This window comes from Arctopsyche grandis, chromosome 12 (assembly GCF_051622035.1).
Source record: "Arctopsyche grandis isolate Sample6627 chromosome 12, ASM5162203v2, whole genome shotgun sequence".
In the NCBI taxonomy this organism is placed as follows: Eukaryota; Metazoa; Arthropoda; class Insecta; order Trichoptera; family Hydropsychidae; genus Arctopsyche; species Arctopsyche grandis.
Window position 1 is genome coordinate 24,681,381 of NC_135366.1, and position 14,529 is coordinate 24,695,909.

Below are 14,529 nucleotides of genomic sequence, written 5' to 3' on the forward strand. Positions count from 1 at the left end.
CACCCATTACAATGTATCGATTCTAAAGACTAAATAATACACAATATCAACTATTGGATGACTTTCTTCCGTCATCGGTGATGATGCACGCCTTACTGCGGAAATTTTATATTATTTTTTTATTTCAATCGAACATGTACACCCGCCTTTACAGATCGCACCAAAGCGACGAGTGTTCTAATACAGATTGAATACAAGCATTTCATACATTGCGAATTCATACAAACATCAGCCACGGTGAAATTTTGGCTGCATTTCAATTGCATAGAAATCGGCGAACCTCAAGACGCCGAATAACTTGAGATTTACAAGAGTTTGGAATGGAGATGCCAATTTACAGAAACGTTTCAAAAAAATTGGCAAACCCTGATAGGAAATGATCGACCTGGAGTCACGAACTAAGGTCTGGCCAACAGCTACTAGTGGGAACTGAACTGTGACCACTGTGCTCGAAAGCGTAATATGTTTACCACTAGTCCTCGCCGCTGGTTTGACTTAGCACATATGCCGCTTTCGTTTGTTGTATTTTCTATTTAAATGAAAGTTTTTCAAGTTATTTTTGTTCATTTTTTAAATTGCACAATACATACTTTCTTTATGTGTACTTATAATTTGTTTAAAATGATTTACTTCAAAGATTTTTACCATTTTAATATATCACATTTCTTTGCCGCACTTGTTTGCTCTCATGCAGGTATATTTTTATGTTTATTTTATTTTTTATTATATTAGTCACGGTGACATTACAGAGTACTCTAACGCGTCACTGTGGACAGTCACACAATCATAATATCATAATAATAATAACCTTCATCATAATAATAATGATGTTATATAATAACTGTTATATTTTTATGGAAAAATCATTGACATTTATAATTATTATAAAACAGATGCGTAAAACCAACTTTGAAAGATGGAAATATTTCAACGTTGAGCGCACCTTAAAGCGAATCTCAGCAGTTTGCTATTCACGATTCCACAATTATAGTTTTTCTGCGAGGTTACACATTATTCTTTAATAATATATTTTTGATAGTAGGTAATTTAAATTATTCGTGCGTATTTACGATCTGCCGATCTACGGCTGTGATATATAATACAAATTTTTGTTATTTGTAATAATAATATATAATAATGATCTTATGAAAGTTCATAATGTTTATAACACAATTTAATTTATAAAAAACCATTTTTTTGCATAATATAATATATATTTACATTTTTTTTTTTCGATATAAAAATTTTAAACTTAAAAAAAATCTAAATTGTCTAAAATCGGTGAAAACCGGCCAACCGGCTTTTCATTTGTAAAAAAACCGAATTTTTTTCCGAACACCGGATTTTTCTTTCGGACCGTTTTTTGGAACCCCTAGTAGCTTCAGAATATTAAAACTGTTTTACTATTACTATGTCTTATAACAATACTTACTATATAGTAATGTTACTTTCGAAAATATCGTCGAAAATTTACATTTTGATTTAATTCTCGTTTCATTTACATTTATATATGCATGTATACGCTACCATTGTATGTCAAGTTTCATGACAATTCAATCGGAATACATTAATGCAAAATTGTATGTAAACATTGCCTAGAATCCACCCACGAATAATTTTTATCTAGTGGGTGTATTTTGCAACTACTGGAAGGCATAGCACTGGAATCAAGAGACAAAATTTAAGATGAAGAGTTTAATATCTTCCAAATCTTAGCAATATTTTTAAAAATATGTATACAATAAAATGTACTAAATGAGTTAATAAATCCATCTCCAAAAGTATTTGATTGTAATAATTTAAATTAACCTAACTTTTTGAACTACATATATGTAGATATATAATGTACCTAATAAATATTTAAAAAAAAAATTTCCTATTCGGTGAAAAATTATGTCTTTTGTTTTCATTCGGAAATTAAACCGTGTAATTCTTTTGTTTTTTCTAAATTTAAAAGTTTTTCATACATTTTTATGTCTAAATCCATAGATGTTTATTTTAAAGTAACTTATGTATGTATGTATATGTATATGAGCATATAAATGATTTTTATGTTGTTTGTAATCTAATAATGTCATAGTTTAATTTTTCAACATTGAGTTTTCAAAAATCATAAAGAAAATCTACTTTGTATAGAATTGAATTTGTATAGAACATATTGATCATATATTAACATTGACAGATTTCACCATTTCAGCCGACGATTACAACGGTTTCAGACGGTCCAGTTTCCAGACCATTATTATATTAACGAAACCAATTTGTCACGGAATCGGTCTGCAAATATATTATACATACATACATGCATACAGACGTAGGGTTAACGCGAAAGCTGTCACATTTTCGCAAACGAAATGTACGGTTGAGTGGTTTGCCATTGTGGTGGACATTAATTATGGTAATGTATGGCTTGGCCTCTTCAGGCCTCATCGCAACGAGGTCTGAAGTTCATATCTTTCAGCAGGATGGATATTAGTATGCTTTAGTAGGCTTCCACGTCCATCCATCTTATCGTCGCTCTGTGCCACTTCTCCACCGCATATTCTTTATCATTCAGATTCAGCGAAAGCGCGTTATTTCTGTTGTGATGTGTCTGAAAGCTTATTTAAAATCGAGTGTAACATTACATTTCCATATTCAATCTAGAACATACGAATGATAAAGCTACATGAGTTGTATACAGTATCGATCATCGTAATTTTTTTTTAATAATCTTTTAACTTTCTGACGAACAATTTATAATATAACAGTATGGATAAAGGCAGTATCTTAAGGTTCGCTATTAATATTATACCCACAGGAAAAATCGTTACCTATTTTTTATCCGCTCTTTCAGCAGCAACTTTTTACACAGCAGTCTCATTGATTTAAACTGTATCTCAATTGAAGAATTTGAAACTATCATTGTGTATCTTGTAAAATATTTTGATTTGTTACAACATTGAAATACTTATTTGTCTCGTTTATCTTTTTGAAATGTAATAAACATCTTGATTGAAGTTAATGATCAAAGTTAATGATACGTATAGGATATGCATTATATATAGGTACACATTTTGAATTATTGCCGATATTTCTTAGAAGCATGTGATAAAATAGTCTTGGAAAAAATGATCTCTTTGCAAATACACTATTAATTTACCATAATTTTTATTCAATAATAAAAATATTGTTTTTTTTTTAAATTTGACTTTGGAATTTTTATTATATTGCATATTTTCAAATTTAACCATAGTGACATTTTTACATTCAACATACATATTTATTTATATACATATATATTTATATTGATCTTTGATCAATGCGTTTTGCCAGTGATGACGTATCGATGTGAAACTTGGATACTGAACGCCAAGATGCTACATAAAATCCAATGCACTCAAATAAGTATGGAACGCTGTATGCTTGGCATGACGAGGAAAGACAGAAAGCGGAACAGGTGGGTGAGAAGTATGACAAGAGTAGTGGACATAGTGGATAGAGTGAAGAGATTGAAATGGCAATGGGGCGGGTCACGTAGCTAGGAGGATGGACGAAAGGTGGACAAAAGAAGTGCTTGAATGGTACCCGAGAGAATGCGAAAGGGTAAAAGGAAGACCGCAAGGAAGATGGGTGAACGAAATTAGGAAAATGTGCGGGGTGAGATAGATGAGTGTTGCGCAAAACAGAGACGAGTGGAAGTGTGTTGGAGAGGCCTTCATCCAGCAGTGGATGGCGAATGGCTGTAAATGATGATATTTATATTATATAAAATATTTCATTTAGAATTTTTTTAAAAATGTCAAGTTTCTGATACTAGGAATATTAAGTATTTGTAAGAAATACATACATACATATAGTCATTTTATATATTCATACTTATTTTCATATTAAATTGGCTGAAACTAACTTTCATATCTGATTACGTAATTAAAATTATTTTAAAAATAATTCACATCAAATTAGTTAAAAAAAAATGCGATGCGATCTATTTCACTGATTGATACTGTACATATGTATGTACATATTATACACACAAATCTAGCATGACGTATCATATTTGATAGATAAATTCGCATCTTTAGTAGAGCAATGTTTTGGAAATCACTTTAACGACCAGTAAGTATTCCGAATTACAAATTTTCAATTACCATAATTTAAACACATACTTAATAGATCCCCGTCGACGCTAATGTATTGTAATTAAAACACAGTTTTGCCGAAGAATTAATTATAATCACAAATTCACGAATGAATTTCGAACGCGAATAATTGCTGAACCGTTAATCAAAATAATAAAATAAAAAAACAGAAAATCACTCACGATTCGACTTATGTTTGATTTTCGCAGTATTAAAACTCTATGTGCTAGATTTAACACATTGTATTCGGGCGACCGTTGAAATTGTAACATCGTATACAATATACAGGACGCGTGACCGAGTCAATACGTGTGTGCAATTTTAAATTCGACATTACATACAACGCTTAACCCTTTGACCCCGATTTCCGAGAATATTCGCGTCGAATGTTTTCACGATTTTAATGTGCGTGAAATCGCATTAATATGTATATATGTATAAACGACTGTGTATTTAACACGTTAATGTCTGATGGTTTAATAATTCTGGTGGGCGATTAAATGAACAATGGCTGTGATGTTTTGATAATTGTAGGTTGATTGATGTCTTTTAAAGGGCTGTCAAATTATATGACAGTGTAAATGTCAATTTATTAAGTGTTGTAAAACGATAATGCAGAGTCGTAAAAACGTGAATCGCATTGAGTCGGTCAAAGGAAAGTTATGAATTCAGTTGTCCAATTCGATTTTCAATTAAGAACAACCAAATTGGATATTCAATTATATTTCGTGGTAGTCTAAACTCAAGTCGTATTATTAAAAGTTTGATTTTTAAAAAGTATAAAAAATAAAAAAATAATTTGGCGCAATAAGGTAACACCCTACAAATTGTGACATGACAGGAAGAATGTAACTTTCTTTAATATTGCCGATGTTCTGTTCATTGCTTGGGATGATTTGACTACCCTTGTTGTATCAAAAAAATTGTCAAATAGTCAAATTTGTAATCAAAATTGTAGTTCCTGATTAAAAAAAAATGTATATCTACTTACATAAAATGGTCGAGCTCGGACTTTTAGACGAATGGACACTTGGACGACAGACGCTAGGCCGACAAACTCTTGGCCGAATGAACATTTGGCCGAGCGGACATTTGGCCGACGGGCATTTAGCCTAACGGACAGTTGGCCGATTGAAAATTCAAAATTTGACAGTGAATGGCGAATGGTTGTGAATATTGATGACGATTATGATGAAAAGGGGATAATACGAAGCTGTATTTACCGGTCCGTAGCCCGAAAAAGTTTTAGAAGCACTAAGCTAGGGCACATGAAAACATTCCATAGTTTAAGAAACTCGTGAATTTGTACTGCTGCCAGCTCATCAATCTTTAAATGCCTTAAACATCGTTTTTATTGTCTACTATTTACTAAATACAAATATTTACTATATGTACATATGTACTAATTCAAGCAATTAAAAATTGCATTTGGCCAAATGTCCGTTCGGCCCAGCGTCCGTCGGCCAAGTGTCCATTCGGTCAATAGTCTGTCAACCAAAATTGTACATAATTAATTACAGCTGTGCTTGGGCAAAAATTCGTATATAATAAACTCACTTTGACATACCTATTTGCTAATCATACTAGTACAGCAATTCTAACTATTTCGGACTGTTATTATGTTCATATTGGTAAAGATACTTTAAACGATCTTGTCTTAAATTGGTTTTCCGGGCCAGTCCTAGTGGATAGAGTGAAGAGATTGAAATGGCAATGGGTGGGCCACATGGCCAGAATAATGGACGAACGGTGGACAAAAGAAGTACTAGAATGGTACCCAAGATAATGCAAAAGGATGAAAGGAAGACCGCGGGGAAGATGGGTAGACGAAATTAGGAAAATGTCTGGGGTGAGATGGATGAGAATTGCGCAAAACAGAGACCAGTGAAAGCTTCTTGGAAAGGCCTTCATCCAGCAGTGAATGGTGAATGATGATGATGATAGGGGAGATGTTTCACGCCGAATGAGAACTGCATCGCGTGCATAACGACAGACGTCATACCATTATGCAAAGCTTGCGACGTCAACGTAACGTCAACGACCATAATGACGAATTAAAAAAAAAGCACTCAACACGCAAACCCAAGTTTCATGCGAATTTCTCCAAACGTCATGACGTGTTACGTGTGACGTGTGACGTGTGACGTTTAAATTCACGGTCAACCGCCATTATTACGATAGGACATAAACGAAATGGCGATCGCCAAAATGGGATTGAAATGAAAATGGAGTAATTAGAAAGACGAGTCGGAAAGGGGGGGCAAGCGAATGTTACTCGTAACACTTTAAACGTCCAATTATAATTACATATTTTATTTTTTATATTTATTTTGCCGCGCTGAATTTGTACAATGTCAAAAAAGTAGAAAAAATAGCGTCGCGAATTTGCGATATTTCAAAACGAGCATAAAAATTAAGCTTGTGTGTATTTGGGTCACTTTTTAGTTGCAATTAAAATCTAATCACTGTCGCGTCTGACATAAAAGACATCTCGCTTCTGTCACACTGATTGTTTATTCATTTCGATGAGCTCAATTAACTGTCAGTTTAAACTTCGGTCGACTTTTTTAGCGTTGACGTTGATTTATTCATCAATGCTGGCCGGCGTCACCCAAGCTGAAATACTTGGTTAATATACAACTTGGTTAATATGGTCTGTTACTTATACAACTAACGTGTAAAGTTTAGTGAAGATCCGTAAACCGGAAGTGGCAGTTTACTCTTGTTCGATTTTTCTTCCATTGTTTTCGACCCTTTAAAGGTCTGTTCATACCTATCCAGCACGACCCGTATCCTGCAGGTGTCCTGCAAGTGCGAATAGTATTCTTTGGTGCATTATATGGACGTATTCATACTCCATTCGCGCATGCGCATTTACGCATACATGCGCGTCCATATAGAATGTACTAAAGAATACTGTCCGTACTTGCATGATACTTGCAGGATTCGGGTCGTGCTGGATAGGTATGAACAGACCTTAAATGTGTGCTCTTCACGACAAATTCCAGTATAATTTTTCGTAGCAAAGCTTCACAAGGCATTTTCCAATGATTCAATCTGTCAATGATGTAAAACAAATTATCTTTTACGTTTCAGATTTTGAATGGAAGTGCGGTCCATATTGTTGGTATGTTTGGCGTTGGGTCCTGCGTGGGCGCTCCGCCCCCAGGATGTGCCCCATTCCCGACAGAAGAGGATCCTGTGGGTTACCAACGATGGCCGATTGGCACTCCCTCCAGGAACGTCTCTCGTCCTGGCTCCGTCCCTCTCCATGCCCTTCATCAGAAATCCACCGGAGGGTTTCTTCTCAAACATCACAATCAGTTTACCATTCACCAGTGAGTATAATCATTTATGAGTTGATATTACTATGTTGGATATACATATTTAAAAAATATATTTCTCTGTGATGTTTCAAATGTAAGACGATTTCATCATGAAAAAAGGTTTTGGTTTGAACTTTGTTGAAAAAAAAAATTAACATTGTTAAAAATAATCGAAAAATCTTTCAATTTTCTAATTTTAATTTATCATACACATTTCATCGATATTCGAGTTTTCACGAAACTATTGCTCTTCTACATATATGTACATACATACATAGACTGTAAAGTGACGTGCATCTGATCTAGATCGCGTGAAAGCATCAAGATGCACGTCAAGTGACGTCAACGACATCGAAAATTACAATTTAATGGTGATTAGGATTGCGTGTACATATATGTTATGACTTGATGATTCTATTCGTCGTGGTAAACAGCTTCACTTCTACATTTTGAGTTTGATGACCCATCTCAATCAGATGCACTGATGTTTCCATGAAATGATTGCGTATTGAATACTTGTTTTTACTGTTTTCAGGCTCGACGATAAAGTTCTCCTTTGATTTTAAGAGTTGGTACACGTTTGATTTAATTATTGTAGAATTTTGATGTGTTCGTGTGCTGTAACCTTAGAACAGAACTTACCTAGTACTTAGTACTTAGTCAATAGATAACTAACTATTGTTTTAGTGGCTTTGATTATTTTTATAGCTGTTTTATCCCGTTAGAATGACTTTTTTTATTTGAATCATAACTTTTTACTTCACACATATACATACATACATACATGTGATTAGATAAATTATTGTGATTTACTTCCTATTACGTTTAAATGGAAAAAAAATTGCTAAAAAGTGCATTTTCCAAGATCTTTCACTAAATGGCATTTATGGTAATGTCATGCTCGAAAATCTATTAAAAGTTTATACAACCAAACTATAATCGATCCTCTACTGATGCGATTGACCTGAATACTTGGACATGCTACAGAAGTGTTCAAATAAATGTAGATTTAATTTGAAATGTTTTGTAGGATTTTATTGAATTTATTTACCTGTGTAGTAACGTTTTGTTTGACGTTTGATTTTAATAACATGTTAAGTTTTAAGTGTGATTTTGGATATAATACATATATTTAAATATAAATTAGTTTTTGTTTAAATATAATTTATGTATGTGTAGTTTTGTTTATAAATAAATATTTAGGATAGGGCATCCAACATATTAAACCAAAACCATGCAAAACTGAAAACTGACAAAATTTACTTGGTTGATTAGGTTACTTAATATTATAATTATAATTTTATATTCATATATGTATATATATATGAAAAATACATGGTACATGTGTACTTACACAATAACTATATTAAAACTTATAATTATAATTCGCAGAACACTAAGAGGGCTGGACACCAGCGCCTTGTCCATACAAACGTATTAAACTTCTCCCTTCCTCAATTATGGCACTAGAGAATATGTGTTCGATGCAAAGAGCGCGCGCACACACACTCTCACTCACTTTCGTCATAGTTCGGGCTTTAGCTCGAAGACAGAAACAAAAACAACATTTTTTATAAAGCGATATTCAAAAGTGACGCTGCTATCCACCCTTATTAAGAGAGCTGGACACCAGTGCCTTGTCCATACAAACGTATTACACTTCTCCCTTCCTCAAATATGGCACTAGAGAAACTATTTTTTAATATGCTATGGATATACACCATTGGGATGCATCTATCGTTTTATTTTTTTGATTAATTATTTTTTATAGGAGCTAGGAGCCGCCAAACATCTATAAAATCGCCTCTTTTTTACACCCACGAAAAGAGTCCAGCGTGCTTATTTAACGGTCGATTTAAAAAAAAATACGCGCATAGTTGCACAGGAAATATCTTTCACATACCGATGATCAAATTTTTTTTTAAATTTGTCCGGTTTTGGAGGAAAAAATATGAGAATACGAAACCTTGATTTTGTCGATTTAAAATATGTATTATCTGGTCGAAGCGCAACTGTCGCATTCACTCAATATATATATATATTGATATATATTGTCGCATTCCCTCAATATATACATTCACTCAATATATATATATATATATATCGAAGAAAGGAATGGCAACAAAATTAAGGTTTCGGGTGTACAGCCCTCTTAAGGAACTCATTGAAAACCGGTGATCATTTTATTCCGGTTATTTGGATGCCCTCATTTAGGGATTATGACGATGGTTGTGATGAAAGTTATGCAACTTAATGTATAAACCAGGTGTTTCGTCACAACAATTATTATGATTCGACAGGTTTTTGTGTGTTTTGAGTCAATCGTGGAAAGTGTTTAAATCTTGAATAATTTTTCAGTCGACTTCGACAAATTGGGATTGACCGATAACGAGAATCCCTATGGAACGTTGCCGCCGCTGTTTTCAAGATCATTCGGAAGGGCAGCAGGTGGGATGTTAGCCAATTTTGTAGCCCAGTATTTGGACAAAAGGAGAGGGAAAAGATCGAGCGAAAAAAGCTCGATTCCACCGCACGAGGAGAAAAAACTCTTGCACTATTTTCACGGAGGAGAAAGGTTAGAAAACAATACTTAGCAATTTATTGTTGAAATGCTACTCGTCTTATTTTTTGGCGAAGGCAAAAACTGGCAGACGCTGAAGCACTAGTTTTTAATACATACCAGTTGCTCGTCTTGTTTGAATTATATATCTAATCGATCTGTGTTAATTGATTTTTTTTTTCAGAGCAATTTTGTTCGGAGCAGTTGAAGATATGTTGACCAACTTTGGACTTTCCGGCAAGGCCTGCTTGTTGAGAGCCATCTGTGAAGTCCACGCTCATCCTTTGTACAACTATGGACTATTGGGAGAGATGCTAAAATTGTTCTTCACGTAATTATATTCATGATATATATTAAACTGTGATATAAATTATGAATACTTTTAAACTTTTATACATGTTAAGTGTACTTTGTACAATAGAACGCTTTACAATGTGATCAAATAAGCTATTATACAGTTGAGTATACAAATTTCAAACAAAATTTATATATACTTTCAGAGCTAGCAGATCTCCTTACAGTGAAATGCTCAAAGAGTATGTAGATGCTGAAAAAGCAGGCACCGGTGACTCGGATGGACCCGGAGAGTGCTGGCCTTATTACAAAGAATGTCCCAAGTCACTGTTTCTGCCGAGGAAGAACAAATATGCGTATGTTTATAAATTTGCATATATGTACATATATATTAACAAAAAAATTTAGATGCTTCGATTCAATTCGCGTTGCATATAATATATTCGCTACGAATACTATTAAGGTCACCTGCTTTTTTCACTGTAAACACCGTCTGTTTATTTATATTCATCGGCGCTTGAAATTAAACTAACGTAAACGTTGCTGTAATAGTAATTAAAACGTAATTACATACGTTTCGTTCATATGCTAGGTTTGATCGAAAAATACGGTAAATGTTGGTATTAATTGCTAGATTAATTTGAACTAATCGTTTTGAAGTGTCATAAATGTTTTTCTAAAATTATGTCTGCTTAAGATGTAGATTAATACACAGAAAAATATTATGGGTCACTATAATTTTCATGTGGTTAAAAACTGAGTTAAATGTCAGTCAGCTTGAGAAATATTTCAATCGGTTCTTACAATAATCTTATTTTATGATAATGCTGTATATTTTTTCCTGGAATTTAAACTATTTGTAATGTTTGCTTAATTATGGATGTCCATTTATAAAGAAAAAAGTTTAAAATGTGTACTGCCATATAAAGAATAGCCAGGATAAAATTTGATCTTTGATATATTTTTCTATAGATGTCATTCAATATTACAGTATTTTTTATACTAAAAGAATACCATTGTTAAACTTAAACAAATTAAATTGAAACAAATAAATATATATGTAATAGAAACATAATTTTAATATTATGAAATTCTAGAAATCAATAAAAGTAAAAGTAAAAAGTTAAATACATTTATAAATAATATTTGATATTAAAAAGATAATTATATTTACAGGGCAGACGCAGAGCAGGATCACAAATCGGAAGATGATGCTTCCGATGACGTCGATGTACCGGAAGTGACCAAGATAACGTTAAATAATGACATTAGAGAGTTAAACGTTCAACCAATGTGAATTTTAGATACCTTTTTACTATGCAATATGTGTATAAAGCTTGTTTTGTTGTTGTTGATTGATTGTAAATAACGAATGTTAATTTATTATTTTTCTGTGTATAATCAATTCAATGTGCCAGAAAAGATTTTAGTGTGTATTATATAATTTTGTATCGTACGGAATATCAGTCATATTCTCATATTATAATGATAATATATAATTATAAATATGTATGTATAGCGATGTATTTAATATGTCAAATGTGTCATAGTTATTTATTATACGTACATAATATGTGGGTCAAAAATACATAGTGGAAGTGAACGGTAATAGGAATGGGCTGTTATTTATTTTATTTTAAATTATATTGTATTATAAGCGTGTGATAGTCATATTATATATTTAATAGCGCCATAATAATTTATGTATATAATAGTTTATATTATATTATTTATTTGTTTATTTACTTGTATGAATGCAAAGATTTACCTTGCATGTAATAAATTGTTTGTTTTTTACAAAATTGTGTTTTGGTTTTGAAATTTGGAATTTATTGTAGTACGACGATTTTCCGATAGAGTTCTCACTTCCGGAAAAACAAGATGAAAATTCTCACCGTCTCAAATTATACCAGATAGTCTTAAGAGACAATGTCTGAAACTTTCAATAGGGAAGCTTGTAGGGGTGGTTTTTAAGGTTGAATATTGCCTGAGGTAGCTTCTAAAGCATCTTAAATGTCAAAGGCGTGTTTTCATCCGAAAATGGGGGCGAGGACAGCGCGGAATACTTGCAATTTGTGAGAGTGGACCTGAAGCACACTTCAGAAGTAGCAGTTGAACCTATGACTAAAGACTATGCTAAAGCTGCAAAGTGTACGACCAATTGTAACAACTCTCATTGAATTTAACTCTCTTAGAGGATTATATAAATAAATGTATTCGTCGGTTTTCAGGTAACTTTCGTCATTCTCGTCGCTTTGTGTACGTGTATGTGCCGTGGCAGGGTCATGTCGAAGAGGAGCTATTCGGACCACTCCGTCAAAGGATATCTGACCGAAGTATGATCTGAAATTCTGAACGTGGCTTAACAGGTTATGTCGATTGATTCGAATGATAACGTTTCAGCGGACTTGCTGGTGGAACGAGGTCTGCAAGGAGGAGTTCCAGACACTGTTCAGGTGCAAGTGTCCCCAATGGTCGTACTGTAGGAGTCCGGGACGATACTACAACGCCATCTGCTCTATGACGGGCACGGGCTACATTTGGACCCAACCTGACTCCGGTTGGAGCGAGACTTAGTTGCTGAATACACATTCAAAACTCGCTCTCTAGTCACACTATGCGTACCTACAATTTTCATTTACAGTTACTACGTTCAATGGTAGCTGAAATGTGCTACCGTATGTAGCAAGGTCCTAATTTGCCAAATGTAATGTAATCAATAAATCTTAACCTTTCAAAAAGCCACTTAGTAATAAGCACTGCATATATCTAATAATAACAAAAATTAAATCAACGACAGTTACTAATAGAAAGTCTTTAAAAATCCATCCTATTATTTATATATACATATATATGTAATAATACGATAATACATCGAACTCTAATGTACAATGTAGAAGGAAAAGCTCACATTTATTTTTAGTTTGATTTAATTCAACGTATGTAGAATTGGATGAGTATGCTCAAATATAATAATAATCATTTATAAATGTTGAAACGTTTGAAATATTTATAACATTGTTAATTTTTTCAATGCACATATTCATAGGAGTACTGTATATATAATTTGTATTTATGTAGATGTCGATATAGCAATTTCGCAAATCATATACATATATAAAATATATAATCAAAGCAAGCTAAAATTGTAGGATTTGACTATCAATATGTAAAAATATTGTGTTCAAAAGTATAGTAACTATAATCGCACGTACATAGTATTTAATTTCCAATACATGTGTTTTTTTAGTATATTAATTTTACTGCGGTTGTGATAATATAAAAAAATCACTGCCAATTTTAAATCGATGAAGTTTTACATTTAATATACAAATGTAATCAGGAATTCTTCAAAAATATGTGTGTATTATTTTATTATTGAATATATGTATGTAATGTATTTGATATTTTGTTACGTGTTGTAGTTAATTATTATTGGCATCCATGAACTGTTTAAAATATACAACTATAGTATATACTTGTTCGTATTTATTTATTGCGCATATTCGTATTCTTTGAACTGAAATGAATATCAATTTAAATATTTTTACTTTACCTCATTAATTATATTGCAGAAACGGGGTTCAAAAAGAAGGTGTATAAAATAACATATGATCTATTTATAAATTTAAATAAAACTATTTAATTAAATAAAATTGATATTTGTATTAAAAAGTTCACGAAACAAATGAAACCTAAAATGCATATGCAATTATTTATTTACCAAAATATGTACTCTTATTCAGAAAGTCCATGTTTGTTAATATATTATTTCAATAACTTATCTTCATATAATCAAAAAAATCCCCAAAATACACTGACATACATTTTTTAGATCATGAAAACGTGATCAGTGATCGATTCTGAGATAGAATCAGTCAAAATCTCAAGTTCGAATTTTCGCATGATCACAAAACTTCATCTATTGTTACTACGTACATACATAAATAAAGTAAAGAAAACTTTAATTCATCTGCACCTCAAGAGAATGAAAGTTATTAAGAATTTATGCCATATATGTTCATCTGATGTTCATCAATGCCAATTTTAAATGAAAAACGGTCAATTTGAAATGAAAAAGATTTAATTTTAAATGAAAACGGGTCAATTTGGAATGAAAGACCTGTATCTGCTTGCTGCTATTTTAGTTTTTGCTTTTTTGAATAATGTTATTGAAATTGATTGATATTGTTGCGTAGGGTGGAGGATCCAAGTAAAAGGCCAAAGT

The 14,529-nt window shown here is 32.5% G+C and overlaps 2 protein-coding genes and 1 long non-coding RNA gene across 3 annotated transcripts; 2 read left to right on the plus strand and 1 right to left on the minus strand.

Moving 5' to 3' along the window:
* Window positions 1-1,234: 1,234 nt before the first annotated feature.
* LOC143920304 (uncharacterized) lies at window positions 1,235-4,436 on the minus strand. Its single transcript, XR_013261326.1, has 2 exons — window positions 4,304-4,436; window positions 1,235-2,593 (listed from the first exon to the last, which is right to left on the minus strand). It is a non-coding gene; the product is annotated as an uncharacterized LOC143920304 (long non-coding RNA).
* A 2,781-nt stretch (window positions 4,437-7,217) lies between these two features.
* LOC143919630 (uncharacterized) lies at window positions 7,218-11,203 on the plus strand. Its single transcript, XM_077442034.1, has 4 exons — window positions 7,218-7,459; window positions 9,806-10,022; window positions 10,192-10,338; window positions 10,508-11,203. The coding sequence occupies exons 1-4, from the start codon at window positions 7,225-7,227 to the stop codon at window positions 10,707-10,709; spliced, it is 801 nt and encodes a 266-aa protein (XP_077298160.1). The 5' UTR covers window positions 7,218-7,224; the 3' UTR covers window positions 10,710-11,203.
* Window positions 11,204-12,586: 1,383 nt separating this feature from the next.
* On the plus strand, window positions 12,587-12,878 carry LOC143920475 (uncharacterized). The gene is made up of 2 exons (XM_077443357.1): window positions 12,587-12,637; window positions 12,705-12,878. The coding sequence occupies exons 1-2, from the start codon at window positions 12,587-12,589 to the stop codon at window positions 12,876-12,878; spliced, it is 225 nt and encodes a 74-aa protein (XP_077299483.1).
* The last annotated feature ends 1,651 nt before the right edge of the window (window positions 12,879-14,529 follow it).